Source organism: Euprymna scolopes, chromosome 4 (genome assembly GCF_053919585.1).
Source record: "Euprymna scolopes isolate OS-2025 chromosome 4, ASM5391958v1, whole genome shotgun sequence".
In the NCBI taxonomy this organism is placed as follows: Eukaryota; Metazoa; Mollusca; class Cephalopoda; order Sepiida; family Sepiolidae; genus Euprymna; species Euprymna scolopes.
The window spans coordinates 18,259,744-18,284,407 of record NC_136485.1 but is presented as its reverse complement, the minus strand read 5'-3'; the positions used below and the strand labels follow the sequence as shown (position 1 = coordinate 18,284,407).

The 24,664-nt window shown below is 34.3% G+C and overlaps 1 protein-coding gene across 4 annotated transcripts in view; it reads left to right on the top strand.

The window, feature by feature from the left end:
* LOC145266889 (lisH domain-containing protein ARMC9-like) overlaps positions 1-24,664 on the top strand; it is a 317,027-nt gene that overhangs the window by 277,628 nt on the left and 14,735 nt on the right. For all 4 annotated transcript variants that reach the window (XM_080122667.1, XM_080122658.1, XM_080122685.1 and 1 more), the window contains 2 exons: positions 12,537-12,609; positions 20,428-20,567. In XM_080122667.1, coding sequence (XP_079978793.1) covers positions 12,537-12,609; positions 20,428-20,567 — 213 coding nt within the window. The remainder of the gene's footprint in view (positions 1-12,536; positions 12,610-20,427; positions 20,568-24,664) is intronic.

Genomic DNA, 24,664 nt, shown 5'->3' with positions numbered 1-24,664 from the left:
GTTGGGCAGCAAGATGTCGGTTACACTTGAACTTTTGCATGTCAGTACAGTTGGGGAAGCAGGAACCTGCCAGGGAGTTCCAAAGTTTAGCAGTTCTGAGGAAGAAACTACTGGAGTAGAAGGCTCTCTTACATCTAGGGATCTCAACTGTGAAGGAGTGGGATTTTGCTGCTTGTTGGGTTTGTTGGGGGTATTTACGTAGAGGGGGTACAAGTGCTTGCAGTTCGTCGGAACATACACCATTAAAGTACTTGTAGAACAGGCAGAGGTATGCTACATTACGTCGATGGGACAGAGGCTGAAGCTTGGATGATAGTTCAGGACCTATCAGGTTGGCGACTCTCTTTTGAACCTTGTCTAGGAGTGAGAGACTAGCAGCAGATGCATCGGCCCAAATATGACAACAATACTCCATACATGGGCGAATGGTGGCCTTATAGAGGTACAGGATGCTTTTAGGGGTCAGTAGCTTTCTAGCATGGTAGAGAGAACCTACCTTTTTCGCAGCGGTCCTGGCAATGCTCTCAATGTAATTGTTCCAACTCATGTTTCCTGTGAACGTTAGGCCAAGCAGTTTGTACTTTCAAATAAAGAATCTTTGGCCATTGCTATTGGTGGTAGAGAAGGTTTTTTGTAGTTATTGAAGGAAACAAGTTTAGTTTTGGCAGCATTGAATGTGACCATCCATTTTTGTCCCCATTCCACTACAGATTGGAGGTCATCCTCTAGTGTTTCTGCCATTTCTTTAGATATGTGTTCATTTGTTTTCCTGTCATGTCTGTTATAGCGTGTGGTGTCATCAGCATATATACCCATCTCACAGACAATTTTGTCAGGGAGGTCACTTATGAATATTAGGAATAATAGAGGTCCAAGGATAGACCCCTGAGGCACTCCTGGATTTATATCATATTGTTTAGATGTACGGCCATTGAGGACAACCTGAATTTTTCTCTTATCTAAGAAGGTTGCCAACATTCTAAGTTAAGGTGACTTTTGTAAAACGAACTGGATTTAGACTTGGAACACCCATATCGTCAGTCTGCATCATTAACCACAGTCACCTCTCACATGCTGTAATAAATCTTGATAACAAAAGAGTGAGCTTGTTAATCACAAAACATAAGAAAAAAGTGACAAATCAATATATATATATATATATATATATATATATATATATATATATATATATATATATATATATATACTAGACTATCTGTGACCTGTTGGGTCAGTATTTGTTATAACGAGCTATGGAATAGTGAGTAAATTAATTATGATAAAAATATGTGCGCCTATGCATACAACATTGATCACCACTTTTAACATAAGGAATTACATTGCTTTACATCCAGAAAACTACTTATTTAAATGCGATATTCGTTTTCAGCATATCTGAAAACTTATAAAAGTCGTCATTTTAAAGGAAAATGTTAAGGTGGAAACCAAGTAAAAATTTCTCTTTGTTTTTATTTATTTAAGCTTGTGCAGACTTTTTGAAACCGGAAGTCATAAACTGACTTTGTAAAGCGGAAGCGGATGAACGGTTTCAACGCCCAAGCAAGATGATTTGAGTTTTATATTATAATATGTACATATATTATATATATTTATTTTTAAATATATATTTTTAAATATATATTTTTATTTTTAAATATATATATATTTAGCTCATATGTGCAGATCATCATATATTGATCAGATCACTCTGACTGACGTTAAAGACATTTAAATGAATAAATGTTTAAATTTCAACTGTATTTCTCGCGGTTAACAGTAGCTGAACGGATTGGGTCCTTACTAATGAAACCAGACATGGCTTTTGTTGCCGGATTCAAATCTATCGATAGGTGTTAATCGTGATACCTTGCACTGATGAGTCCCGAAAGGATGAAACACTAGTGTCTGTAGGTATTTAATAATTATTATCGTAAATAATTATATATATATAAATATATATATATTGAGAGAGAGAAAGAGAGAGAGAGAATAATGAAAGACAAAAATTATCCTCTTTCTGATCACAAGAAAATACATCCTAAGATGGAGTACTGTTGCCCTGTGTGAAGAGAAACTACTCAGAACATCCTTTCCTGCCTGGACAGGGTACAAAACCAACTTTGAAATCTGGTGGACGATGCTCTTTTCTGCTACCTGCTACCTCTTTCTCATAGAAGAGATGTTGCGAGCCTATTTCTATTCTATCATTATTTTCATGGCAGGTGCTCGACTGAGCTTTACTCTATTGCTCTACACTGTAAAGCATTCATGGCAAACACCCGACTAGATACAGCCACTATCAGCAATTTCCCTTCATAATTTAATTCTAAATCTGAGGAAAATTTTAGCATATATTTCCTTAAGATAAAATTAAATAAAAGACGTTTATTAAGTCAGAAGAAAAGAGTATAGAGTAGAGCTTAGCTTTACTTTCGGCAGCCTCGTAAATCTTGTTTTAATTAGTTGCCCTTTAGTCCTCACATTTCAAGTACAATGTTTCTGAAGAATTGTTGTTTTCTGGAATCTACTCATATAACACTTATTATTGGATAGGTTTTAAACTTGAAGTAATATTTATTTTAACAACTTACATCAAGTGGATTCATACCTTGTCTAGAGCGATTTTCAATCACAAAAAAAAAACAACTGAAAATGTCTGTCAGTTTCTTGTGTATTTGAAAACTAGTTTGGTAATCATCTTTTCTTGATTAATATTTTGATTCCTTTTGTTCGAGATTTCTCCCAATTTTTTGTAAGGAATTATTTGATTATTATGCCTTCTGTCAGCCAATTTATGAATATTAGAAAAAAAACTTCAAACTCTCATTTTGTTGCAACGCTATAACTCTGAAGCAATCCATAAAAAGCTTTACAAATATAATTGCGATAATCCAATTTGAAATAATCTATCATCTACATCATCATTATATTCGGTTTCACATCTGCTTAACATGCTGCAATGTGTTGGAAGGTTTTAGAAATTGATTTCTAAACTAACCTATCTCTGGTCAGGTCTTTACTTGTCCCTCTTTCTTTTAAATCCATACTTTGAATCCATAATTTGAAGACACTTTATGCGATCATCATCATCATCATCATCATCATCATCATCATCATCAAATCATATATTGGTTTCCTCGATAATCAGGATTCTTTCTAGAAATACATCGGCTACATTCAGAAAGGACCACAAGAAGGTTGCTAAGAGAAAGTGATTTTTTGTGGAATGAACTGGATTTGAACTTGGAACACCATTGTTGTCAGTCCATGTCGTTAATCACTAGACCACTGTCACCTCCCATTTGATATTAATGGATTTTGACGACTAGAAGGTGTGAGCTTGTTAATCATAGAAACGGTCTGATCTCTGGTTAAATCGAAAGAAAGAAAGAAAAAAAGAAAGAAATGAAAGAGATAGAATGCATATTAAATAGAAACATGACGAAAGACAAAATTCAAAATTAACCTCTTGTAGCCAAATACGCCCGAAGATGGAATACTGTTGCATCCATTTAGCTTTCTCTTGGCAAATATCCCTGCTATTTCAATTATTCTACTAACACAAACAATCTCATTCATTATTTCAATGTGACGAAACCAACGAAGTCTCCATATATTGCACATAGACTCCATGGACTGTTTAAATGTAATTAAATGGAATTACAAGATATAAGCCTGTTTTTAAAACTCACATTATTCATTAATCATATCATTGTCATATTATTTCTCCTAATGCAATACATGTCTTTAACCCTTACTGGCCAGCTTTCACTTTCATACACCATCATGCTGCACAGACATATCTGATAAACTCTTTCTTCCTTGACAATGGTAATGCTCTGCCGGTTAGTAATGGCAGAATTTTACTGAAATTTTATTCCATCCACTCCTTACTTTGTAAGCAGATAAATACTTTTTCCTCCCTATGATCCAATAAGTATCACCATGATAACAAACTTTCAAACAATCTCAGTAGAATTTTCCCCCAAATATACTTTTTCCAGATATGAGTTCTCATATATCTCTATTGAAAATGCAGGGAAAAGTGAATTTGAATGCTATTGAGGTTGTTCAAAATTTTATCCTATTTTGTGGATTAAAATTATATCATCAAATTTAAACACTACCTCTGCAAATTTTAAGTCCAACAGAAAGCTTTAAGAGTGGATATTTTTTGATTTACAAACTGAATATTTCCATACATTAAAGGGAAATAATCATGTCATAATGTATTTCCCTTGACATATGGTTCACATTGAGAATTTAAGTCGAATTATATCTAATATCTGAACACTTACTTCGATTAAGTAAACTGTTTTGATTGTGTTGTGTTCATAAGAATGATGGCAATTGTTGCTGGTTATGAGAATTAACAAGGACTCTTCAGATGAACTATTTATTAGCAATAGAAAAAAAGTGATAACTTTACAAGACGATAATTGTAAATAATATGAGTTCACTATCTTCGTATGTTCTGTCTCTCAGAGGAGAGAACTCTACTCTTTTAGAGTTATTTCCCTTTATTTTCGCTTATAACAGATTGATATTACAAAGCCGTTATAATGGAATTTGCAAGTTATTTTTCACATGACAATTTCTTTGGTACTGTCAGTATTTGACAACAACTTGTACCTTCTCAACGAAAATACTCCAAGTCACCTGACCAGCAGAATATCCCTAGATATAGGTTCTTACCGCGGGCCATTTGCCTTTAAAATTCTCTTCCTGCTCTCAGTTTCCTGACCATACCAATATGCAGAAATTTAAATGTAATGTGCACTAATATACTAATGCCCAACTACTCACCCAGGTTCCCTCTGTACAAATCTGGCCTCTAGCTTCCTTTACACTTCAATGGGAATTTGGCTAGGGTGAAGAAAAGTAAAAAAAAAATGTTGGTATTTTTTCTACATAGTCATCACCATTCTCAATGCACTTTTACCAGGAATTCAGTGATGCATCTCTTCTGACGCACGTTCATAACAGGGGTTGTATTCTTAAAATCTTGCACCGTCAATATCTGTAACACAGAGATAAAGCTTTCAGATAATGAATGCATAAATTACGTCATCACAACAATGCAATTTGCAATCCTTCTAATCTATTTGGCTAAATAAAAAATCAGAAAAGTTCTTCATAATATTATGTGTCGTTCTAGTTTGTGGTTTATTTTGATAATTTTTCTATAATATAAGGATTTTATTTATGTAATGTTTCAGTTGCAAAGGAGACTAAGACAAAGAATACGAAATAACTCCAACTCACTTGTTCTTTGTAGCAACGACATTTATTTTCTCATTGGTATAGTCTTGACGTGACCCACATTCTCCGAGTCTCTCACGAGATCTCGAACGTTATCTCGTTTTTCACGTTTTTATAGCCTTTTTTTCTCAACCAGTGACGTCAATTTGCATCCGCGCAATTTTACACTTGCTTTGAAATTTATTTAGTTAAATTTTGAATAATTTTGGCATCAGAATGGATTGTGGTCGGGCAAATAAATGATGAGCAAGAAGTACATGAGGTGTGGGTGATAATGAAATGAGATTCGTGAGTCAATATCTCAAATGTTTTATTGAAAATATATTCACCGATTTACATCGTGTTAAAATCACAGAATTACAGTAATTCATTGCAGTATTTCTTTTATGCTCGTTTTGGGATTGACATTAACGGATCTATTGCTGCATTTATATTGAACATGATGTGCGCCTATGAAACCAGATCTATATGTTCATCAACCGAGAGGATTTTGGCATCTACAAATAAAGCAGAAATATATTTTGTAAATATAAATATTTAAACAACGTATATTACAATGATATATAATTACTATATGTAATAGTGCAATAATGTAATATTACAACGTAATATTCCAATATGATCTTACAATATGATATTACAATATGATATTCCAATATGATATTCCAATATGATATTACAATATGATATTACAATATGCAATAATGGAAATAGCATCATTATCTAGCACATAAAGTCAAATTGTTTTTATTTTTTTGTGTTTTTTTACACGGTGGTCACCACTTATCAAGGCCTGGAAGCCACTAAGGGATAAGGGTTATTGCAAGTACAGTACGTTAGTGTGGAGATTTAATGAAGTGTTTACTTAAGGGAGCGGTTCATTAGGAATTTGTTAATGTTGGACTTGAAGACATCCAGGTTGTAGTCAGGTGGGAAGCAGACAGACGGAACAGAGTTCCACAGGCGTGCACTTCTAAGAAAGAAGCTTTGTTCATGGAATCTACGTTTTGATTTAGGCACAGATAAAGAGTGGGGGAAATTTTTGACAGTGGATTCAGCTAGACGGGTGTTTTTCATGAAAGATTGGCGAGGGGGAACCAGAGATTGGAGTTCAGACGAGCACCTGCCATAGAAATAACGATAAAACAAAGATAGGCTTGCAACGTCTCTTCTGTGGGAGAGAGGTTGCAGGGTAGAGAAAAGGGCATCCCCCACTAAGCCACGAAGTCTAGTTTGTACTCTGTCAAGGCAGGATAGGCTATTTTTAGCAGCTACTGCCCAGATATGGCAGCAGTATTCCATCCTTGGACGTACTTGGCTTTTATATAGATAGAGAATTGCATCAGTAGTGAGATATCTTCTGGAGCGGTAGAAGGATCCCACCATCTTTCCAGCGACCTTGGCAACAGACTTGATGTACGTGTTCCATTTCAGATCAGGAGTGAAGGTCAAGCCCAGAAGCTTGTCAAAACATGGGGCTTCTCCTTGACGAGAGCCATCTATTTCAATTGATGCCAAATGGGGATCAGAGCGTTGCTGATGTAAAGATAGGAGTTTGGTTTTAGATGTATTAAAGGTAACCAGCCACGTCTTCCCCTACTGAACCACGCGCTCGAGATCAGAGGAGAGAGAATCAGAGAGAACTTTGTCATTTACAGCCTTTGATGTGTTGCCGTAGATGGTCGTGTCATCAGCATAGATGTCAACGAATAATTTAAGTATGTGTTTAGGGAGATCATTGATATAGATCAGGAAGAGAGTTGGGCTCAGGATTGACCCTTGAGGGACTCCAGCATTAATACTACAGGCCTCTGATTTTTGTCCAACGACCACTACTCTTATGAACCAGAGAGAAATGATTTAATGATTGAGAAAACATTTGCAATTATACTGTAGCTGGAAATCTTGTGAAGTAGGCCTTTATGCCATACCTTGTCGAAGGCCTTTGATATGTCAAGAGCAATTGCTCTAGAAAGGAAGCCTTTGTCAAGAAATTCACTAATCCTGTGAGATATAACCGTTAGCACATCTGTAGTAGATCTTGCAGAACGAAAACCATATTGTGTGTCATTAAGAAGGTTATTTCTGCTGAGGTGGTTGACTATTTCTCTATTTAATATGAATTCCAGCAACTTACTCATAACACACAGGAGACTTATAGGTCTGTACTGAGAGGGAGATGACTTATCACCTGAATTATTAAATACAGGACATACTGATGAGGTTTTCCAGGGAGTCGGAAAGCACTTCTCCTTAAGGCAACGCTTAAACAGTTTCATAAGTATGGGAGCAAGTTCTGGTTGAAACTTTTTTAACACTATAATTGGGATGCCGTCAGGGCCAGTTGCTTTACTGGAATCAAGGTTCTTGATTAGCTTGGCGACCTCATGCACGGATATTTGCATGTTACCTAGCGTGTTCTGTGTTATAGGAAGAAATATGGGGAGTTGATGGCCTTCGTTGCATAGGGTAGAATTAGCTGCAAAGTTCTTTGCAAATAGTTTGGCCTTGTCTGATGCTGACGAGATGACCTCTGGTCCATTGATAATGGTTGGGATAGAACGCACACTTCTGTTCAGGATCCTATTTGTTATTTGCCAAAACTGGTGGGAACCAAGCCGCTGATCAGCTACTTTGGATTTAACAAACTGGGCATATAGCTCTCTTGCATTTTTTATTACTCTTTTACAGTGGTTGCTGGCGTTCCTGAAAGCAGCTTTAGTCTCAGTGCATCTATTACGTTGGTAGTTATGGAAAAAGTGATTTCTGTGCGCGATAGCAGCCGCTCATTCTGAGGAGAACCATGGCTGGCTGTTTTGTTTTTGTTGGAATTTTTTAGATGGTATTAATCGATCTATGCCTACAATTAACCATTCGGTCAGATCTGATACTATAGAGGACACCTCCTTTTTAAACATGGAATGCAGAGGTAAATCAGATATGAATGTACGGAAGCTATCCCAGTCAGCCATAGAGTATCGGTATACAGTACGGTGGAAGGGTTCGTCTGGGGACTTATTACATTTCATTTTCATCTTAACTGATACGACGGAGTGGTCGGAGGCTTCTAGAGGAGAATGAACGGAACATGAACATAGCTCAGGGGAAGTTGAGAGAAAAAGGTCTAGGAGGCTTGCATATTGACCTGTAGTATCGGGCACACGGGTGGGTTCGCGAATAATCTGAGTGAGGTTATAAGCAATGGCAAAATCATGACAAAACCTCCCCTCATCGTCTGTCTTATTTGAATGGGTCAGCCATTCCACATTATGGACGTTGAAGTCACCACGGATGTGGATGTTAGCCGAGGGATGTGAAGACAGACAGGATGTGGTCTATTTTCTCAGATATACTCTTAAAGGTAGTAACTCCGCTGTTATGGGGCCGATAGAGGGCAAATATAAATGCAGTGGTGTAAGCAAGTTCAACCCGGAAGCACATATAGGGTAAATTAGGATCTTCTCTAGAGATATCCCTGCCACACGGGAAGCCATCTTTAATGTAGGCACATATTCCATGCTCATGGCGATCTTGGGGGTCAGATTTAGCTGTTAAGTTAGAGTATCCGTTAATTATGAACTCATCTAGGGAAGTGGTCGGCCCTATTCCAGTTTCGCTTAGAAAGAATATGTCCGGTTTCATCTCCTGTAATTGGGTTTCAACCTCTGGAAGGTTGGAACGTAGACCCCTTATGTTGGAGAAGGAGACTTGGTAGTAGGAGTCTACGTTGGAAGATGGGGTTCTAGGTTTATTCGTTGTTGGATTTTAAAAGTTATTCCTAAATAGCATTTAAGCTGACAAATCAACCTCTGCTTTTCATTAACCGATTTGATTTTTTTTTTTATTGTTGTACAATGTTATTGACAATAAAACGGACTTTGTTACATCTTATTTAAAAATTACGTAATCCATTTGCTTTGGTTGTTTGGTTTGCTTATATTTTTTGTTTTTTACAAGGGAGTCACCACTTATCAAGGCCCGAAGGCCACTCGACCATAAGGGTTAATGAGTGTATGGTGATCATTAGGACTACAGCATAATAATCGTTAGTCGTGGAAATTGAGCTTGATTATTTTAGGGGATGGTTCAACAAGAACTTTACATTGGATTTGGAGACGACCATATTGTAGTCAGCTGGAAAGCAGACCAGCATAACAGAGTTTAGAAGGCGGGAAGTTCTAGGATAGAAGCTTCGTTCATGGGATCTGCATTTAGATTTATGCTTAGATAGCGATTGGCGGAAAGTGTTAATAGTCGTAGGTAGTTGAGTGTTTTTTTGTGAAAATTTAGCAAGGGGAGGGGGATCATAGACTTGAGCTCAGACGAGAATTTGCCATGAAAATTACGATAGAGAAGAGATAGGCTCGCAACGTCTCTTTTGTAGAAAAGAGATTTCAGGTAAAAAAAAAAGGACGTCACCTACTAGGTTTCTAAGCAGGTTTTGAACTTTGTGAAAACAGAATAGGGTGTGCCGAGCAGCTCCTACCTAGATGTGGCAACAGTATCCCATCCTAGGTCTAACTTGGCTCTTATACAGGTAGAGAATGCATCGGCAGTGAGATATCTACCGAAACAGTAGAATGATCCAATTATTTATCAAGCGATCTTGGCAACGGATTTGATGTATGTGTTCCATTTCAAATCAGGAGTGAAGGTCAGTCTAGAAGCTTGTAAGACTACAGTGCTCCCTCAAGAAGAAAGCCATTTATTTCAGTTGGAGATCAGAGCATTAATGGTAGGGAGAGAGGCTTGGTTTTAGATGCATTAAAATTAACAAGCGACCTTACTTTTTTCCTCATTGCATCGATCAAAGAAAGAAAATCAGAGAGATCTTGGTCATTGCCTGCCTTTGAAGGTTGTGTTGTCGTCTGCATAAATGTCTACAAATGATCTAAGAATGTGATTTGGGAGATCATTATTGAAGATCAGGAAGAAAGTTTGGTCCAAGTCGGAACCCTGAGGAACGCCAGCGTTGATACAATGAGCTTCTGATTTCTGTCCATCAACGACTACTCTTATAAATCTATTGGATAGAAATGATTTAGTAATTGAGAGGACATTACCAGCTATTCTGTAGCTGGAAATCTTGTGAAGCATATCTTTATGCCATACCCTATCAAAAGCCTTTCATATGTTTAGAGCAATTGCTCTAGAAACGAAGTCCCTGTCGAGAGATTCATTAATCCTATGTGATATTACAGCCAGTACATCAGCTGTAGATCTAGTAGGTTATGCTTGCTGAGGTGGTTCATCACTTCTCTATTTATCACAGATTGTAGCAACTTAGTCATGACACGCAGGAGACTGATAGATCAATACTGAAAGGCAGATGACCAATCTCCAGAATTTTAAAAATTTTCAGTGATGTCTGGCTGCATATTTATATGGATATTACTCATAGCTAAGTATCGTTACGTTTATATAATCGCTGAAAATGGATGTTGATATACCGTCTGCCTTCATTGAAAAGGTACTTTATTCCAAAGGAATATCCAAACGTATTTCACTTGTTTTTTTACTGTTGATTTCATTTTGAACACCATTCCTCGATTTGTTTTTCATTTCGTGAATCGCTGATGATTTGTTTGGATTTTTGAAAGCCTTTTAAAATGTATATCAACTGCAAGGAAACGATGGTACGTTTCTGAAATATATAACATATAGTTTTTCAATAAATAATCACATTTTCGATCGAGCCCTTTATTGATTTGTTTCAACTCATCCCGACAATGTATATATATATATATATATATATATATATATATATATATATATATATATATATATATATATATATATTGGGGGAATTAGAACTAAAGTCTAAGGAGTAGAGTTTACCTTAAGAGTTTAAGAGTTTCCAGGTATATCTGCCTCAATACAAAAATGCTAGTTTATTTTGGTGTCTTTAAGCCCATCCAACCGCATTATTTTGATGATGAAGAGACTTTGTTTAAATATAAAAAATCTTTTTATAAAATTATTGTTCAAGACATATTGTATATTTCAATAAAACATCGTTTCCGAATCCGAAACGATCGTACAAACTATTGATTTTGTTTGTTTTTTTCCTTTTTAAACTGATTTTCAATTAAAAAATTATGAACCATTTTACTCAATATATATATATATATATATATATATATATATATATATATATATATATATATATATATATATTAAATAGATGAAAAATTAAATGGTTTTTGAAATAATCATTTACGTGAGGTTCCAAGAATTTAATATAAATAAAATATTTCTGAAACGATACGGAATTTATTGAAATCAATATATCATTACCATCACAAGAATTTTACACCAAGTACAACATCATTATATTACAACATCAAGACCAATTCAAAGACATCATATAGTTATAAGAGCAAATTCAGAAACAGAAAACCAATAATAAGGAATTACACCTTACAAGAACTTTTTACAATGGAATCCTAAACACAGTAATCTTATATAAATGAGGATGCTACTTGCTCCCATTGCAGGTCTTCAAATAATGCAACAACAATTCAGAGGCCCATGGCAAAGTGGATAGAGCCATTGAATCTCTTCGGTTCCAGGTGCGCATTGTCTGAAGATAGTGGTTCCTATTTACAATGTCTCCCCACGGGACAGAGTTAGACACCAGGGTCGTTTTTTAATGTGGAGAAAAGGAACAAAAATTAAAATTGTCTCAGTCGTGAAGGATTTCTCCTCCACTGACAGAGAACAAGAAATTGGAGTGCAGCATCTGAAGAACAGATACTACACTTTGATCTTGACCCGAAGGCCAAACTTGAAGATAGTGGTTTCAATCCAACTCAAAACCAGCCAGAGGATTAGTTGACCAAAACGTGGTGAGACGACAACAACTATGGAAGGCAGTAATTACTGAGGATATAATTAAGAGACTCAACATTCTTATCTCGAAGAAGGCCAGAGGAATAGTTGGCCGAAACGTCATGAAACAACTATGAAGATGGGGATAACAGTCTGGAAATAAATAAATAAATAATTCAACAAATTACACAATTTAATCTGAAGAATATTTCTAAAGTAAGGACAAAATAAAAATAAGAGAGAGAGAGATTATAACTAGACTTGAACACATTCATTTATTTGATCAATCTTAAATTTTAATGAAAATTTGTAAGAAAATTTCAATTTAGGAATTATTCTTAATTCTTTATAGTTTTGTGATGTCTTTATTGTAAAACCACAACAAAAAAGATGTTTCCGTTGAAACTCTTGAAATTTACTAAAAATGATTGATTTAATTGCAGGAGCAAGCCCCCCAGGTTCAGGAAATCCATCCAAAACAAAAGTTTTACCTCAAGAATCCGAATTCAGTTCTGAGTAAGTCTTCTCTAATATTCAATTTCTATTCTCACAAAATAAAAAAGTTGCAAATGTAATTTAAAATTCAATTTTCGTTCACAAAATGCAATAGACATTATCGTAATTTTTTTTCATGTAGTTAATATTTCGAACATTCGTAAGCATTTTGTGTAGGAAAATATGGAGCAGGTTTTTTTTGTAATTAAATATCATATAATTATTTATGAACCATGCTTGGTGGTGGTTCTTCTTCTTCTTCTTCTTTTTCTTCTTCTTCCTCCTCTTCTTCTTCTTCTTCATCATCATCATCGTTTTCTGGCAGTCTGCAATTTTATTCTCTAAGTTTAGCGAATTTGAGGTTTGGTTTAGTGTAAATTAGTATATTGGTCGTAAAATAGGCTTCCCTAAATCAACACTGTTGGTTGAAAAGAAATGTAGGGGTTACGAGGTGATAGACTAGCACTGAAAGATTTTAGTGAAAGGAGGAGATTAATCGGGCAATAATTGTGCTGGTTAGTTTTTTCATCAGAATTCTCTAATACTCGTACCATTAAGGCAGTTTTCTATCAGGGAAGCAAGATTGTTGTAAATTGCCAATAAAAGAATACGTAACAATTTTTTACTCGGTTTAATGAAATATGTGCCTATATATCTATATATAAAAATGTAATTCTTGGTTCGTTATAAGCGAATAAAACCATATTTCTACGTTACCAATTTATTTGAAATTTTCAGACAACCCATCTTTAGAGTCAAGGGATGTTTTTATGTTATTAAAATAAATTTACCTCGCGAATTATTAAAATATTAAATAAAATAAATATATTTTCGTAACCGTTAGTGCGAAGCTGTTTTGTTGATAAAACTGAACTTCCGGTTCGATTCATTTCACAGCCACGAATTCACGAAACGAAGTAGATTTCATTTTCTGTTTACTCGATAAGTAAAAAAAAACAACAAAAAAAAACATAATTCATTTGTTTATCTTCCAAATTTTTAAATTTAAACATTTTTTCTTTATTATATAAGGCAAAAAAAGAAGAAGGGGAGAAGAGGGTGCTTTGTAACTATTCTGGACTTTCACCTAACAATTTAATAAACAAAAATTAAACTTAAGCAGACAAGGAACAGTACTGAAGCATTAACATTATTTAGAAAGCCATTCTTAACATGGGGAGGGAGGATGTTTTCTAACTAATCAGTACTTTCGGTGCTAATGCAGAGAGTGATCCGCGCTATTTTTTAAATCATATTTCCACGTTTAATTAAAGTTTTATATGTTTTTTATTTAATTGTAAGGTTAAAGTACAGATTAGGTACAAACCCCCTCCCCTCCCCATGTTAAGAATGGCTTTTTAAATAATAACGTTATTATTTCAGCACGGATCACTCTCTGCATGAATACCGATTAACGTTTTGTTCTTTACTTTTTTTACCGTATTTTTTTGTTTTTTTTCAAGAAAACCTTTTTTAACAAAAATTGAAAGTGCACGTTTTTTCTTTTTTTTTTTTACAGAAGTTGTTTCTATATAAGAAAATATGAATGCTTTTAAAGAAATTGGGTACTCGTGCACTTATTGATCCGTGCTGAAATAATAACGTTATTATTTAAAAAGCCATTCTTAACATTGGGAGAAGAGGGTGTTTTGTACCTATTCTGTACTTTAAACCTTACAATTGAATGAAAAAAACTGTAAATTTTTAGATTAGGTCCACCTCCACAATTTTCTTTTAAATGACGACTTTTGTACGTTTTCGACTATGCTGAATACGGAAATCGCATTGAAATTTTGCAGAAATAAGTAGTTATCAAGATATTAAAAATTTGTATAATGCATTGTAATCTCATGCAGCCATCTTTTTCACACGCTTGCGCGTGTCATAAACAAATCTATAATTATTATAAAAGTACTCCAAAAATAGCTATTTTCAGATATCAAAATATATTTGTCATATATATATGAATATATTTATAATCCCTATTATTAGGGAACAAGCAGTTTGGACACACCATATATATTATATATAGATTGATTAATTGAGTGAGACATAGAAACATGTATAGAACACTCAGGTGGTGGAAATGATGGTTTCCATAGGGTTAACACAATACTCTTCTGGAAAAAGTCATTGAATACTTTCGCTCATCAGTATCATAAAAATATAAATAAATTAATATTTTTTAAATACAATATAATTTCTCCAACTTCCAAATAGCAGTCATAATAACTCAGTAGAGCGTCGGATGTTAACCACTGAAGTCCAGGATTTAAATTTTGCATGATCTGAGTCATAGAAATATATGCGCGTGCGCGCGCACACACACACACACACACACACACACACACACACACACACACACACACACACACACACACATCAAATATATATATATGGGCCTCTGAATTGTTGTTGCATTATTTGAAGACCTGCAATGGGAGCAAGTAGCATCCTCATTTATATGATAAGATTACTGTGTTTAGGATTCCATTGTAAAAAGTTCTTGTAAGGTGTTATTTGTTTTCTGTTTCATATATTATTACAGTTTATCTCCAAAATTAAATTTTGCATGATCTGAGTCATAGAAATATATGCGTGCGCGCGCACACACACACACACACACACACACACACACACACACACACGCACACACACACACACACACACATCAAATATATATATGTATATATATATATATATATATATATATAAAGAATTTTATGTGAGTTTTTAATAAATTATTTAACTAGCTGGATCTGTGGAAACATCTTTTCATATATTATTACAGTTTATCTCCAATATCCTTATAAGGGTCTGTGACACATTGCTATTGTATGGATGTCCGGCACAAACGAAAACACCATGATATCATTATACAATCTTTAGAAAGAACAGATACTACTCTTGGATCTTAGAAGACCAAGAAGGCATATTTTAGTTTCACGGATGGCCCAAAAGCGATATCTTTTTTTTATTTAAAATTTGTTTATTTTTACATTGCGTCTTTGATGATCGGGAGATCCTATTGATTAAAAAGGACGATACAAAGTGATAACATACTATGAACATTAAATTAACGTATCTATATATTAATTTAATGTTTGTAGTAAATTATCACCATTTATCCTCCATTTTAATAAATAGGATCTCCTGATCGAAGAATGTATAATTTGAAAACTGTGACACGCTTACATATGTTAAAGGTACTACAGTATTAATATATAGATAATTATAATACATTCATATGTATATATAGTCCTGGTCAAAATCATAAGACCACGTATGAAAGTAAGCATTTACGCATATTATCGAATTTTTAATCAAACAAATGGTTGAAACCATTACCAAAAGGGAAAATATGATGGAAAAAAATGAAATCTGCTTTATTCGAAACCTTAACCCTGATCTAATAATTTTTTTTTAAAAACAAACATTTTCACCTGGTCAAAATGATAAGACCACTTTAATAAAATCGGCTAGTTTTGAAAAAATAAATACGAAAAGCTTTCTATGTTACTAAAAGGAACTTGTTAGTGGATAAAAAGCATCTTACTAAATTACAAATGGCAAAAGGGAAACCATTATCAGAGTTTGAGAGAGGAAGGATCTTTGAGCTTAATAGGGGTGGAGTCTCCCATAGATCCATTGCAAACGAAGTGAATCGTAGCAAAACGGTCATCACAAATTTTTTAAGAAATTCAGATCAATATGGGCACAAAAAGAGTCCGGGTCGACCAAAAAAATAATAATCCCATCACTGGATCGTCGTATCAGAAGAAGTTAAAAAAAAATTCCAGTATGAGCTCAAGTCGATTGAAAAGCCAAACAGCAGCAGAATGTAATCCTAAAACCATCAGAAGGCATCTGAAAATGAAGTGTTTCAATCATTTAAAGCGACTGAAGAAACCACATCTTCTTGAACAGCACAAAACTAACCGACTTATATATGCCACCAAAATACCAGACTTGGGATGAAGAGAAGTGGGAAAATGTAATTTTCTCCGATGAGAAAAAGTTTAATCTAGATGGTCCAAATGGATTTCAACACTATTGGCATGATAAAAATTTTCCCAAAGAGACTTTTTCAACTCGGCATAGTGGAGGAGGGCCTTTAATGATCTGGGGTGCTTTCTCGTCAGCTGGGACCCTAAAGTTGCAAGTAGTGAAAGGCCGGCAAACATCATTGAAGTACATTTCAATGCTTGAAAATGCTTCTATCAGGACTGAAGGTCCACGTCTGTGTGGAAGAAATTGGATTTTCCAGCAAGACAACGCTGCGATACACACTTCTCGATAAGCACGAGAATACTTTTCTTCAAATAATATAGAATTGTTAGATCATCCAGCATGTTCTCCGGACCTCAATCCCATTGAAAATCTTTGGGGATGGATGGCAAAAGAAGTGTTCAAGGATGGAATCCAGTATGATTCGATAAAGGTACTTTCTGATTCAGTTTTCAGTACATGGGATAAAATTCATTCGCAACTGATAAAAAACTTAGTCGCAAGCATGCCGAAGAGAATGTTTGAAGTAATTCGTAATAATGGAGTCTATACTAAATACTGAGACCCTTTTTAGTAATTTATAATTGCCTTTTGTTAGATAACTTATCAGTGATCTTATCATTTTGACCAGGTGAAAATGTTTGTTTTTTAAAAAATAATTATTAGATCAGGGTTAAGGTTTCGAATGAAGCAGATTTTATTTTTTTCCATCATATTTTCCGTTTTTGGCAATGGTTTTAACCATTTGTTTGATTAAAAATTCGATAATATGTGTAAACGCTTACATTCTGAAGTGGTCTTATGACTGATAGGACTGTATATATGTGTGTGTGTGTGTATATATATATATATATATATATATATATATATATATATATATATATATATATATATATATATATACGCCACAATTACGTTGACACGCTGGTTCTTGCCAGATCACCGAAGTTAAGCAACATTGATTCTGGCCTACCAGATGGTTGACCATTTGGGAAGGTTAGGCGCTGTAAGAACCGTGTTGAGTCCTAGAAATTTCCAGGTTGGTATTTGGGGGCACATTTATTCACTGGACGTTTTCATCCTCCCCAGTTTTCGTTAAGACATGCATCTAGGAGAAGGAAACTCCGATGTAAAAACCTGCAGTCTGCTGTATACTATGTCCTGTGGCAGTCATTTGCACCGACAAAGATTAGCAGTAATACCAAAAAGAGTTGTTGGTTCTACACAAAGCCTTCACCACTGAACCGCCCCTTAAGTAAACACTTCATCAAATCTCCACACTAACGTAATGTACTTGCAATAACCCTTATCCCTGAGTGGCTTCCGGGCCTTGATAAGTGGTGATCACTGTGTAAAAAAACAAAAAAACAAAACAAAAAAACACTATAAATAAATCATCTGTGTGGATTTCCGAGCAATTTAGTTATCGTGGCAGAACCTCATACGTTGATATTGGCGGGAGAGTCCATCATATATATATATATATATATATATATATATATATATATATATATATATATATATATATAAGTATAATTATTTCAATAATTTATTTAAAACTCACTTATAAAATTCTTAACATGAAACTTTCGAAATTAATTCAATTCTAAATTTACAAAGACATAATACAATTTTAATATTCTTCCCACGATAAAATCGAGCTTAGTATATGTGTGTTGATTTTAAATAGTATTTAATCAAATTTCAGAAAAAAGATTTTAAATTCAAATTAGCTTTGAAACTTTTCAGAAATAAATACAACTTCCATAATTTCTCGGCTTCCAGACGAAAACAAACAGATTAATAGAATCATATTTCTTTCTGAAAAGAGGTATACCTTGAAAAGATAAAGAATTTGACAATATCTATACTATCCCAGTTCGGCACAATATTTTTAGAAATATATATTTATTTGGGAAATTATTGAATTCTTCAATATCATTATATGAATTGTCTTGTAGCCAACAGTGTTTTCAATTAAATTACATTGTAACTGGCTTCATAATTAAAATTCTTATTCACAATGCATAATGCTTCAAGCAAACTACAACACGCTTTTCACACACACATATATTAGGTATGTGTCCATGCTTATATATTTGTATATGTAAGTACAAGCTTTATTCCTAAACAAATAAACCGATGAATTTTTGAACACAGCAGCTAGAAAAAAAGGGACAGTGCCCATGAAAGTTAAAAAATTTAGCAATATTTTAGTTGATGTAAATTATTAAATATTCCTCAGATTTCAATTTCTTTGGAGAGTTTTTAAGGTTTTTAGGAGGCATAATATGGAGACATTTGAAAAGTCATTTGATTTGCATTAAATTTGATCCATAATCATTAAACATTAATCAAAATTTCCTGAATTTCAATTTTTTTTAAAGTCCGCCTTTAAGCTTAATCCTTAAATTCGTGACATTATCTAGAATCGGAATCATGTAAGAGATTTCGTTCAAGATTTGAATAATGATTTTAGACATAAAGTTTCATTATATCAGGACTTTGTGTAAGAGGAGATATATGTGTGTGCATATGTGTGCATGTATGTGTATGTGTGCATGTGTGTGCAGGTCTGAATGTTGTATGTGTACGTGTGTCTATGAGTGGATTGTGTGTATGTGCCTATGACTATGTGTGTATGTACATCTGTATGTGTGTGTATGTGTATGTATTGTGTGCGTGTGTATGTGTGTGTGTGTGGTGTGCATTTGTGTATGTGCTCGGATCAGTATTCTTATTATAGTATGTGTGTGTGTTAGCATATGTGTGTATGTGTGCATGTGTGTGTGTATGTGCATATATATGTCTGCATATGTGTGTATGTATGTGTATGTGTGAATGTGTGTGTGTGCATATGTGTGCATGTATGAATGTTGTATGTGTATGTGTGTCTATGAGTGGATTGTGTGTATGTGCCTATATCTATGTGTGCATGTATATCTGTATGTGTGTGTATGTGTGTATATTGTATGCGTGTGTATGTGTTTGTGTTTGTGTGGTGTGTGGATGTGTGTGTATTTGTGTATTTGTTTGTGCATGTGTTTGTACGTGTGCATGTGTATGTATGTGTGTATATGTGTGCGTGTGTGTGTATGTTGTGTGCTGCGTTAGCACTGCTCACCATCATTGGATTATAGAATACTCAAGCAAGAACATGATGACTGTTAATTTTCTAAATTACAATAAGTTTCTTCCTTTGAAGTCCTACATTAAGTCGTAATAAGAGAAAACAGATTTGTATTCTCAATGAGATTAAAAGAATTAAAAGAATGAAGTTGCTGAAATGATTGTCTCTTCTTTTTTGATGAGAAAATTTGACAGATTTTATGATGGAAAAATCACATTCGATTCATCAATTTTGAATAGTATATTGACAGCAAAAATCAAAGGAGAAACAAAATTGATTGAAACTTAATCTTTTTGAAGTTATAGCTTCTTTTTTTATTTTTACACTTTGTCAGAACTCTATCGAAAAATGGACACAACGTAAAATTGAATAAACTTTTCCACTGTTGCTTTTGACATTAATGTTGATATGCCATAAAACAGACTTTTTACAGTAGATATTGTGTTCTTACATTGGCTTGCGTTATGTTTTTATATGGACATTTTATATGTTTTTATATGGACACTTTATATGTTTTTATATGGACACTTTATATGTTTTTATATGGACACTTTATATGTTTTTATATGGACACTTTATATGTTTTTATATGGACACTTTATAAGTTTTTATATGGACACTTTATATGTTTTTATATGGACACTTTATATGTTTTTATATGGACACTTTATAAGTAAATTTCATTTCTTCAATCCTTGCAGTGGGGACACGTATTCTATAGGTTTTCGCTCAAGACCTCGCATTTTACGAACTCCACTGCTTCCTGACAATGCCAACAGATCACCACCAATTCCTAAATATTCTGAATCAGGTCCGCGACCAAGTTCAACTGGAAAACCTTGTAAGTTTTTGTTTCTTCGTCTAGGTTTTAAGATGTTCATTTTTTTTGAAAATTTGGTTTATTTTATATAAAAATTGATTTTATATTTGTAAAATAATGAAATTGTTTTTTTTATACTATTAAACCATTTTCTCACATGAGAAATCTATTATTATTCGTTACATGATGTGTTGGTGGCTGCCAGCGTTGGTTATAATTGGGTTGAATAATGTTTATTGAGAGTATATGTAACATGTAAACAGGATATATTATAGAACAGGGTCAGCAGGGTTCAGATAATTAAAGTTTTCGATCAATCGGCTTAGTACGAAAAGTAGGGCTTCATTTAGAAATGACGTCAGAGGAGGAGTGTGAGAAGGTGAGATACTTTAGATGGAATGAGCAATTCATCCTGACTGGATTTATTTTGGAATATCCTGAAATCCATTTTTATGATGTGATATACTTTTAAGCGTCTCGTTATGTTCGAATCTTTTTTTTTTCTTTGTTCAGTTTTAGCCCAAAGACATTACCTGGCTAAATAAAATTGAACTGAGGTTACCTGTTGAACCAACTTTTGATTCAGTGCAAGATTGTCCATTGTTAGTAATGTGATGAATATGACTACATCCGGGTTCTTTCTCACAATAATATGTTTGGCTGACCAGCTTAGGCATACATGGAAAGATATGCCATAGGTCTCAAGCTTAAAGGATACATCAGCTCCAATCATGAAGTTCCGTACATTAATGCAACTTACGAGATTATTATTCAAATATTTTAGCAAAGACCACTCAACTACTTCAAACGAATATATACCTTTTCTCGGGATGTATCAGTTAAAATTGCTAAACATTGAGATGTTGAGTGAGAAGAACTATGTATATTATTTAGTTAACTAATGAATTGCATTATTAGATGCTGATAAAATATGGCCGTAGGATTCTTTGGACCACAGGATTTGCTGAGCTCCTTGATTATGTAATAATTATAACTTATTAATTACTAATCCATACGTGTCTTTGAGAAGCCAGTGCACTAGGATAACGCCACTCTGACATAAAAATAACTGAGCAGTCCAGTAGAGACGCTTTGGTCGATTATCAATAAACTAACCTCTTGAATTGTAAGCCATGTTTAATTTCAGAAAAGTTTTCAATGGGTATCTATTCTGTAAAAGTCCTGGAGATGAAGAATTTTTAGCGGATAGCTGTTCTGCACAAATTCCGGACTTTATAATTTTGTAGGCAAAAAGCAAAAGATTATCTGCTGGAATGCTAAAGATGCAATGTTTTTATGGAGCAACTATGGTTTCTGATTGGTTGCTAGCACAACGCCAGTGCCTGTAAATAGGACCTTCCAATTTTCGGAGATTATAGTCTTCTCATCATATAAAAAATATTGCAACATAGCCCCTTCTCAGAGAGTAGGATAGTGAACCTTATAAGGCTTAACAGAATCATTCTTTGGCGCTGTTGGACTGATTTGCATTTGAATTCTGTTGTAACTGAGATAAATTGATATTACAAAAAGAATAACAAATAAAAAAAGTACCAAATAAATAAGTCATTATATGATGTAGTCACATTGCTTCATTTTCACATGACCGCACTTTTATTTCTAGGTTAAAAATAGAAACATATTTATTTCATATTCTTTTGTTTTTGTACGAAAAACATATCTAAAAATATATTTATACCTAAAGAGAACAGCACTTTGAAATTTTGTATGTTTTCCAATGCTATAAATGAATAAAAAGAATAACAAATAAAAAAAGTACCAAATAAATAAGTCAGTATTATGTTTTCCAAGCTATAAATGATATTACTCTGAACTTTGTCCCATTTTATAGCTGGAAGACTTCCAACTCATTCTGGAAGCAGGATTTAGACTTTCCGTAATTATTTTTCATGTTTTTTATATTTTTAGGATTTTTAGATGCTTTCATGTTAGTATACACTCTATATTTTTCATACAGCACGTTCCTACATACTCTAAAATCAAACCTGGCCAGCTTTTCCATGTTAAATTTTAAAGAGTTGTTTACAAAGTCTAAGAAATATCAATTCGAGAAGATACGTACAGAATATGAGAAAATACTCAAAGTTTTGAATCATCCAAATCAAAACAAATATCAATCCTCATCTAAAAATCCCAAAACATAGAAAAAGTAAACAAAAAAAAAAAGGCTCCTTCAGTCTTTGACAGATTATGGATACCCACATAGGGGTGCCTACATGTGAAATTTTTGTGGCAGGAAGTGCACAATCTCCAACCACACCTCTCATGAGTCGAAATATCAGTGGCAAGTATGTAGAAGACGACTGGAAACAATGCCGAGATAAGCAGAGAGCACATACAGCACCTAGAATTCCCAAATGGTCACTCATCTGGTACTAACCAGGCTCAACGTTGCTTAACATCAGTGATCTGATGAGAACCAGTGTGTCAACACAATTATGCTGTATAGAAAAAGTAAATTCACATCAATTAGCATGTTACGAGTTTTTGATGGGCATTTTGATTCTCTTCTTGGCATTAGTTTCAATCATTCTTTCTCAGGTACTCACATATACGGCACAATCACCGGTTCTTGCAAGATCACCAAAGTTAAGCAACATTGAGCTTGGCCAATACCAGATGGGTGACCATTTGGGAAAACAAGGTGCTGTATGTACCATGAGGTAAAATACCAGGTTGGTAAATTGGCATGGTTTATCCTTCTCTCGAAGGTAGATGGGCTTCTTTTAAGCCGTGATAGGCAACCATCTAGTGATGGCGTCACGATAAAAAATACCCTTGATAGCCCAGGCGAAGCATCAAGTATTCAGCTACGGACAAGATTTGAATTACACTACAAACTCGTGTTGTGAGTTTAATCTCGGCTGCAGCTGCATATTACGTTTGTAGAAGTCACATAACTGTTGACAACATCATAAATAAAAGTGGTGATATAGAATGAACTGTTGCCGTTTCACATTTTGTATTCTTATTCACCCCAAACAAAGCACAGTGTCACTTGAATGTAAGGAGCTACTAATTGGGATCACATATACAGGAACACTATGTAGGGTATTGTGTAGCGAGATATTTGTTAACATTAATCTTCAACATCTGCATATCAGTAAAATAAGGGAATCAGAAAGAAATCCTAAAGTCTAGCAGTTTGTAGGAAGAAACTATTATAATAGAAGGCTGTCCATCACCTATAAATCTCTACAGTGTAGAGGTGGGATTTTGCTATTTGCTGGGTCATTTGTGGGCATTTACGTAGAGGAAAACAAGTGGTTCGAGTTGGTCAGTGCATATTCCATTAAAAGACTTGTAAAACAGGTGCAGAGATGCAACATTTCGGCGATTGTACAGGGGTTGGAGTTTGGTTGAATTGGGACCTATTAGATTGGAAACTCACTTTTGGACACTCTTTAAGAGTGAGAACGTTATTCCCCATTTCTATCTCACCACTTCCCTTCGGAGACTGCAAAGCAGAATAGCATGGTTCTTTTTTATTATGACATCCATTCTAGCACCTGCTTGTACGTGTTTATCTTCAATCATTCTCGTCATTGCGAATGTTGATACAGTGCAATTCTATTTGAACGCCATCAGCAGCTGAACCCTGGCAACGATTAACTGGTTTCCAACGGATTGCATTAGCTGACAAACAAGGAGTCGCCAGAAGAATAAAGATAACAGAAAAGTCGCAAAGATATCTGACATCTCTGCAACTGAAAAGACTTGTTGTTATACACACAAAGTTCTGAGAGGTCAGAGGTCAGACGAAATACTGATTTTTTCCTTCAAACAGTAGCTTTTTGCTATGTTGCAATCAGTTGCATAATCCAGTATTACAAGTGGAATAATTTTGGAAAATATTCTCTTTTATTGAAATTGTCGGACTGACTTCCTCATCTTGGTTGTTATAGTCACAACGTAAATATTCTCCTTCGTCATTGTTCATACCAGTATTCATCTTCATATAAAATAATATATGGATCGATGAAAATGTATCTGTACACACCAGAAAAACATATGTAAATTAGATGGCAAAATTATTTGTTTGTTTTACTTCTAGCCAAGAATAATAAAGAATAAGTAAACCTTGATATTATAACAAC